Raw genomic sequence first — 8,976 nt, forward strand, 5'->3', positions numbered from 1 at the left:
GAATCTGAATGAGATCCTTGCTGGCTAGAGTAATCTTCGTTGTAGGCTCTTCCCTTTCATCCATTTAAGTATATCATGCCACTCCCTTCTGGCTTGTAGAGTTTCTGCTGAGAAATCAGCTATTAACCTTATGGGAGTTCCCTTGTATGTTATTTGTCATTTTTCCCTTGCTGCTTTAAATAATTTTCCTTTGTCTTGAATTTTTGCCAATTTGATTACAATGTGTCTTGGCATGTTTCTCCTTGGGTTTATCCTGTATGGGACTCGCTGCACTTCCTGGACTTGGGTGGCTATTTCCCTTCCCATGTTAGGGAAGTTTTCGACTATAATGTCTTCAAATATTATCTTGGGTCCTTTCTCTCTCTCTTCTCCTTCTGGGACCCCTATAATGCGAATGTTGTTGTGTTTAATGTTGTCCCAGGGGTCTCTTAGGCTGTCTTCATTTCTTTTCATTCTTTTTTCTTTATTCTGTTCCGCAGCAGTGAATTCCAGCATTCTGTCTTCCAGGTCGCCTATCCGTTCTTCTGCCTCAGTTATTCTGCTATTGATTCCTTCTAGTGTAGTTTTCATTTCACTTATTGTATTGTTCATCTCTGTTTGTTTGTTCTTTAATTCTTCTAGGTCTTTGTTAAACATTTCTTGCATCTTCTCGATCTTTGCCTCCATTCTTTTTCTGAGGTCATGGATCATCTACACTATCATTCTGAATTGTTTTTCTGGAAGGTTTCCTATCTCCACTTCATTTAGTTGTTTTACTGGGGTTTTATCTTGTTTCTTCGTCTGGTACATAGTCCTGTGCCTTTTCATCTTGTCTATCTTTTTGTGAATGTGGCTTTTGTTCCACAGGCTGCAGGATTGTAGTTCTTCTTTCTTCTGCTGTCTACCCTCTGGTGGATGAGGCTGTCTAAGAGCCTTGTGTAAGTCTGATGGGAGGGACTGGTGGTGGGTAGAGCTGACTGTTGCTCTGGTGGGCAGAGCTCAGTAAAACTTTAATCTGCTTGACTGCTGATGGGTGGGTGGGGCTGGGTTCCCTCCCTGCTGGTTGTTTGGCCTGAGGCAACCCAATACTGGGACCTACCTGGGCTCTTTGGTGGGGCTTAATGACAGACTCTGGGAGGGCACACACCAAGGAGTTCTTTCAGAACTTCTGCTGCCATTGTCCCCATCCCCCAGTGAAACAGAGCCACCCCCCGCCTCTGCAGGAGACCCTCCAACACTAGCAGGTAGGTCTGGTTCAGTCTCCCCTGGGGTCACTGCTCCTTCCCCTGGGTCCCGAGGCGCACACTACTTTGTGTGTGCCCTCCAAGAGTGGAGTCTCTGTTTCCCCCGGTCCTGTTGAAGTCCTGCAATCAAATCCCTCTAGCCTTCTAAAGTCTGATACTCTAAGAGTTCTTCCTCCCATTGCTGGACCCCTAGGTTGGGAAGCCTGACGTGGGGCTCAGAACCTTCATGCCAGTGGGTGGACTTCTGTGGTATAAGTGTTCTCCAGTCTGTGAGTCACCCACCGTGCAGTTATGGGATTTGATTTTACTGTGATTGCACCCCTCCTACCGTCTCATTGTGGCTTCTCCTTTGTCTTTGGATATGGGGTATCTTTTTTGGTGAGTTCCAGTTTCTTCCTGTCAGTGATTGTCCAGCAGCTAGTTGTGATTCTGGTGTTCTCACAAGAGGGAGTGAGAGCATGTCATTCTACTGCACCATCTTGGTTCCTCCCTCAGAATCTTAAAATATCGTGTTTAAATGAAAATAGATTGTAAAGCACACATACAAAATTATTGTGCAGCTCCTAATTATACAGTCATCTGTTTACTCTTTAAGTCCTAAGACTCATTTTTCTCCAACATAAGTCAAGTTGTGTAACTTTATATCATCGTTGATTGCGCAGAATTGTTGGGTCAATAAAAATTGATTTCAGAAATTTGTCACCCCCTGAACATCTTCAGGTTTCAGTATATGTTTTATTTTTGAGATTTGGATTTTCCTTTTTGTATATATTTTAAGAAACAAAATCCTTTGGTAATGTATTTTATAGGAAATCCTGTTAGCAATTATGACCCATTAAAAACACTTAACTAACAACATGTATCAGTGCTGGTGCCAAACTCTGCCCACACAAAGCAGGATACAGGAACTGGGCTCTATTTATTTTTTAGTGATTATAATTTATTATAACCTCTTTTATGGACAAAAGTGGTCTATAGCCATCCAGATAACTGTACACTTCAGTATTACCTGTGTTTTAGATACTTTGTGTTAAAAAAGCATCAAGAAAGTATTGTTCATGGAGTTGATGAAAAAGGAAGAAACTTACAATTCAATATTTGTTTTACAAAGAAATGCATTATCATAATTCTTGATTTTTCTTCCCTTTTTTTAGGCTTCACATTTCTTTTGGGGATTGTGGGCTTTGATTCAAGCCAAATACTCCACTATTGAGTTTGATTTCCTTGGGTAAGTTTAATTTTACTGTATGCATTACATTTGTCTCTACTCTTGGGATTTACATTTAGAATTTATAGGGGACATTGTAGTTATTATTTTTAGTCAAATGTTGCAGAGGTTGCATACATTTAATAAATTGGTCTGCAAGGAAATCTGGTATAATCTGTTAAATGATTTCAGTATTAGAAAAGTGTCCAGTAGGTGGTGCAATAAACTAAAAATATGTCCCTTGAAAATTTAAAAACTTAAAAAAAATCAGTTTAGAACGGGTGGGTGGAAATAAACAAAGGATTAAGGTTTTTAGCTGTAATTACGTTGTTACTCTCTTTTCTCAATAGGTATGCAATTGTTCGTTTTAACCAATACTTTAAGATGAAGCCTGAGGTTACTGCATTAAAGGTGCCTGAGTAAAGAAGACATTTAATTATTCTTAAGTAGCTGAACAATGCTTGTGGATATTTTAAGAAATTCCAAAAAGCCAATATATGTTAAAACTCTTTTAATTTGGTTATCTTACTTTACAAATTATGCTTCTAAACAACCAATTTATTTTTTAAATAGAATGATGTTAAGAAATACACCTACTGCTCTCAGTATGTGGTGGGTTAGAAGTTTGTTAAATCAGCAAAAAGGTATAAAGATGTCAGTTTAATCCTTTGATAATTTAATCTATGTTATATGTTAATTATTTATTATAAATTTAACATGAATTCTGTGACTGTTTTCATCTGTTTCATCTGTTTGTTGAGTGTAAGCAACAAAAATTTTCCAGAGAAAATTTTCTTTTAAGTTTTACTTTAATAACATTAATTTTAGTAAACATTTTAGGTGTTTAGTGTAACCTTTTTATTTTGACACACTGTTAGTTAAATGAATCATTTACTCTTGGAATGCCAGACACTGGTTTAGATAAATTAAGATGTTCATAGAAAAATATCTGTTTAGGAGAGTGAAGTACATTCACTGTCTATGCTAGTGGTACATCTTTCTGGAGTACTGGAAAGCATTTTTTTGGGGGGAACATCTTAGAATTAAATTCCCCTCTTGCTACATAGTCTGGCAGTATAAATATTAATATTTACCATATAATCCTGGAATAGATATATGATGATTTTATGTTACCAAAATCTGTATTAAATAATGTTTTCACATACTATATATGGTCATTTAAGTTACAGTTTGTTTTTAAAATTTTACTATATCAAATTGTTTCTAACCAAAAATTTTGTTTTACTTATTGAGATGTTGTATATTTTGTTTGTTATTAAATAGTAGCTAGTACAGCAATTGTTAATTTTTGAAACAAAGACAGAATGCTTATCATACTTGGGAACAAGAAAATGTCATTTAGTTTAATTCTTTTTTACTTCTTCAGATTCATTCCTTACAGTGTGGTTTTAATGTTTTAGTCTGGCTCCATGTCTTTAGAATGATAGCAAATGATTACTTGATAAATGTATCAATAGTTTCAGAGAAATAAGTTGAGATGGTTAAAAGAATTAAATAAGGAACCTTTAGAACATGAATCTTGTACACTTAAAATCTGATATAACAATGTGAAGTAAGCAAAAATACTCCTGGTAGGAGGGCTTCTGTTTGGTTTGATTTCTTTTGATTTTGTTTGTTTGTTTTTGTCTGTTTGAGAGTGAGAGGATGGCAGTTATTATTTGGAAGGAACTTAGATCTTTGAGGTAGATAAGCAAGCATCCAGTTTTGAAGACTGCTGTGTAGAGTTGAGCAGTCATGGTTAACTTTACTTAGAAAATGAGTCTGACAAGCTTTGCACTTTGGTCACATAAGTGCCCATGTACAAAGTTGGCTTAATGGATCTGCATATTCAGAATATGCAACTACAAATTAATCCTCTGAGAAATCTTCTGGGGAGTCTGATGTATTATTCCAAGTGACTTGTATTCTCAGATAAGTGCTTTAAAATACTTGGATTATCTCAAGATGTTTAAAGCTAATAAAGTAAGTAGAAACACTTACAGGCCATTTAAAATGGTAAATTCTAGTTACATGAATAGAATCTTAAAATCTGTTTTGTGTCTATATTAACAGTGTTAGACCAAGATTTGTTTTCTACCTCCCCAATGTTACAAATGTTCACTTCTGTTTTTATAAACCATATTACTGTAGGATCAATAGAATTTTACCTAATTAACTAAATGAAAGGAACCAATTAAACAATGAATAGCTTTTTATATAATGTTAGAGTGAACTTGAAAAATTGTTTTTGGTGGAATTTCATCTGGGGCTGGAACATTTTCTTAGAACAATGAAGAATATGTAGTACTCTTGCTTTCCGACTTCTTAAAAGTGCAGATATATCTTGGAGAACTGTGGGAAGAGAGAAGATCATTTTTCTACCTTACTCCATATTCTTCAAACTATTTTGAATAGAGATTCACTGAGCCATTGCTGGTAGATTGTGCCTAGCTGCTAGCTGTGATACTCTTGTAAGTGGTTCAGAGAGATTCATATAGAAGTGAATGTAAAGGGGAATAAAGGCTCTCACTTTAGCCCTAGGCAATGAATCTTGGGAACAAAATAAGCTATTTAAGATATTTTCCCCACTTTTAGGCTAGATTTTGGGTTTTATGATGTTCCCACTTCCTGTACAGGTTTTTGGGATCATGCTTCAGCCTAATAATAGGGTTCAAAATTTGCTTCCCTTTTAATTGATCATTTAAGGGATTCTAAAGGGAAAACATCCCTCTAAAATTTGTCCTGTGGCTTGCTGAGATGTCTTTTGCCTTTTTATGTTAAGCTAAGGAACTTGAATGCCTTACCTAATAACTCAACTGATAGTAAGCTCATTTTGTAAATATGAAAATGGTTGTTAGAGAAGTGGCATTCATGTATACTCAGTGTTAGTCAATAGACCATAGTGGCCTGGATGCTTTAGCAAGCAAAATTCCACAGTTTGTTTTCCCTTTGTTCCTTACATACTTGTATGATCTTAACTGACCAGTAATACTTGATTTTTTCCCCTCCTGACCCCATGCTACCACCACTTTCTGGGAATTAAAGAGATGTGGTAGTAAATCATACTGTTCACATGATCATTTGAGATCAATATGAGCACAAAACTCATCAACTAGGTCTGCCTGGAATGTATATAAAACAGTGTAAATAAAAATTTGTAAATTAGTGTGACTTGTATGTTGCATATGAGATTGTGTATTGTTTTGCATTCTTTTCCCTTTTGTAGACATTTTTCTGTAAGGTCATGATCCAGCTCTTTGGTTTTAGACTGGAAATAGCCAACAAATCGGGCTGCACAGTGGGATAACAAGAGGAACTGGAAATAGGGTTTGTCAGTTTTTGTTAATGTCAGTACTTATTTATTTAGCCTCTCAGTGCCTAATATGACTTTTTTTCAAACTTTAGTTGACCACTAGTTTTTGGAGGTTAGATTCCTGCAAGCAGTAAATTAATACATTGTTAGAATTCCATTATTTGAGTCATGACTCTAAGCTAAAGCAAATTAAAAATATAATTTTATGATTGCAGACTGAAGTGTTATCCTTTTCTGTTTTCAAGGCTGTTAACCTTTTTCTACAAAAAAAAACCTTTGAGTTTTTATATATCTCAGTGTGAATCTTAAGTCCCACATATACAAGGGAGATGATAAGTAATAGCTCCTAGTTCAACTTAAGCATGTCTCAGTTGGCTTCTCTAAGTATAAAGTTGTTCATTATGGGATTGTAAAACACAGAAAAGGTATGTGCTCTTTTAATGACTGCTAATTCCATTTTTGCTGAACTAAAAATATTTAACTTCATAAATATATTTATTATGAAACCTTCCAGATTTAAAGGAAAAATTCCCCCCAAACACTCTCAATTAAGTTAAAAACCTCCACTTTTAAAGTTATATGGATATTTCTTTTTTACATTACACAAAGCTTTCTGTACCATTTTTGAATTCCTTCATAATGTAAATGAGAAAACTATCAGTTTGATTTCTGCTTTAAATTGCTTTTAATAAGCATTTTATACTGCATTCCAAAGTGATATAGACTTAAGCTTTTAATATTAGTCATTCAATTGATAGACAAAGTTAACAATGCTTTATGCTAGGAGAGTTTTGTTATTGGCAGCAACTTGCACTACTTTACACAAAAGGCAAATGCTAGTAGTTTTTATGCACAAAGGAAAGTGAATTATAAGTATGTGGTAAAGCAGCTTTATCTTTATTTCAAAATTGATTTGCTCTGAATTTTCTTCATTAGATTTTTAGAATGTCTTTGACTGGAAATTTAGTTACATATTAAGGCAATCTCTTTTGTTTTTGTTTCTTTTTTAAACGAAAGACATTAGTTATATGGAACCACCTTTTTTTTCTGCTACATACCACTTGTGAGATTACAGTGTTATGTCTTGGGTTTGATGTCTTCAGACAGAAAAGTGTAACGATTATTTTAAATGAATTTTTCCCCATCTTTGAAGTTTAGTCCATAAATGTATTGCTATAAAAGAAAATGCTTGAGTTTGCATTACTTGAATACTTGAAAACTGAAATTAATAAGATATATTACACAATGAATTAGACTTTTCTGAACAGTCTTTAACACTAAAATTTTCCTTTCTGGATCATAATTTGAAATGGACAGATTTAAACTCTTTGGATAGAAAAAATAATATAGTGCTTATAGAAAATACCCTTTTGACTTTGAGGCATTCAGAATTCAAGTTTTTAGTAGGTTTCTGTCCTGAAATCTGCTTTCTCTTCTTTCCTATACTTAATGCACTTACTATGCTACTGATGTTATCAAACAGCAAGTTAAAATCTGTGTTCGTTATGCATCCTATGGCTTTCTAGTTGCGAAAAAATTGCTCTGTAAAATACTCTTAATCCCTAAATGTAGGCATATTTTTGTCTACACCTTGCCCATTAATGGTATTAATACCATAAATCATTTTAACAAAACACAAGGTGTTTATACAAATTGAAAACATTACATGTTACATTTGAACTAGTTAGTGAAGGGTAAGAAAAAGGTGGCTGATTTGAATTGTTCCATTAGTTAAATTTCAAAAGGAACTTTGAGAGATTAAGAACTGATAGTATCTGTGTAAACTAGCTCCTGTGAACTGGGAAAGACCCCCAAAGCAGTGGAGGAAATGAGAGCACTTGCATGGTTGTACTGTGGTGCTACTTAAATTATGTAGTGACACCGTGTAATTTTTATTGTTCAACAATCTGAAGAAGTTTCCTGTTACTTACATGTACTAAAGTAATTATAAATTGGTAGAATCTGCAAAAAGGAAACTTTTAAACTCTACTGTATTTAGGAGCCTTTGTGTAGCTGGGTGAAGTTTCCATGATTTGAAGTATTTGGATTTTAAAATATACCATTATTTTAAGAAAGAAGACCTGGCATTATTACATATTCTTAAATGACAATGTCCTTATCAGTTTCAGAAGAAAAAACCAAAATGAATAATTGTCATTGCATTAGCTGTATGTTGAATTGGGAAATTGTGACATAAAGGTTAAATTTATGTTTCTCAAATGTGAACCATAGTAGTATAATGCTGCTCTGTAAATACTGTAAGTGCTACAAATAGTCTCAGCACTGAAAATGTATTGATACCTCTCAAATGAATGCAACGTTTGATGTAGGTGTTTTGATATGCCTCAGAAAGTATCTGAGTGTCTGCGAACTTGTTAATCTGTTTGGTAATGAAGATACTTCCTGTTTTTTGTTGCTTCTTTTCATGTTTAAAATTTAATTTTTACATTTTTACTACTGTTAATTTAAGTAAAATCTGTTCTCTGGTTAAAATGGGGTTACCAGTGAAGAAAATTAAAAACAGCCTCATTCATGTAACTGCTTAAATAAAAATGCAGTTTTGCTATGTGTTCATAAACTTTTAATGAATCTGTATTTCTGTTTAAATATAAGTGATGTTTAGGCTTTATTTCTGTTTAATAAGGCCTTTTATCATTGATTAAATAAAGGAATGTATCTTTTTGAAGAGATTTATATTCTGTAAATAAAAATTGGTTGTAACAATAAAGTTGAGTTCTAACTGCTTGTATCCATAAATCTTGTTACTTCAACTTATTTTTGTGGTTTTCCTATTGTAGAAAAAGCTTTTAAATGTTCGTGTATAACTATTTGTATATTTGAAGTGAGTCTTTAAATTTCTCATCTCTGGTTTTTTAATATAGTGTTTAAAAGTTTTGAAAAAAGTTTACTTTTGAAAATTTGGTTGAGATGAGAGTGTAGAATATTGTATAAATTATGAACAAATTTTGTTTACCTAGTTTAAAAATTCATTATTCTAGGCACTATACTTTGTGTTTTCACTGTGCTTGGGGCTGGAAGCAGGAATAGAGACACTGTTTGGGACTTAGCATCTTACAGTCTAGGCAAGGACTATCCATTCAACTAATGTTAGTTAAGCTCAGTTTCTAATTGTCAGGTAGTGTGATAGATGGTGGAGATACAAAGATAAGATATGATTTCTACCTTCAGATAATGTTTATCATGAAGATCAATTTTCCATAATGAAAATAGCC

At 33.8% G+C, this 8,976-nt stretch overlaps 1 protein-coding gene across 1 annotated transcript in view; it reads left to right on the forward strand.

Moving 5' to 3' along the window:
- ETNK1 (ethanolamine kinase 1) overlaps window positions 1–8,492 on the forward strand; it is a 68,841-nt gene extending 60,349 nt beyond the window's left edge. Inside the window, exons 7-8 of the mRNA XM_060024434.1 lie at window positions 2,378–2,451; window positions 2,781–8,492. Coding sequence (XP_059880417.1) covers window positions 2,378–2,451; window positions 2,781–2,853 — 147 coding nt within the window. The 3' untranslated portion in view covers window positions 2,854–8,492. The remainder of the gene's footprint in view (window positions 1–2,377; window positions 2,452–2,780) is intronic.
- Window positions 8,493–8,976: the final 484 nt, after the last annotated feature.

The sequence above is a fragment of the Delphinus delphis genome, chromosome 11 (assembly GCF_949987515.2).
Source record: "Delphinus delphis chromosome 11, mDelDel1.2, whole genome shotgun sequence".
NCBI classification, from domain to species: domain Eukaryota; kingdom Metazoa; phylum Chordata; class Mammalia; order Artiodactyla; family Delphinidae; genus Delphinus; species Delphinus delphis.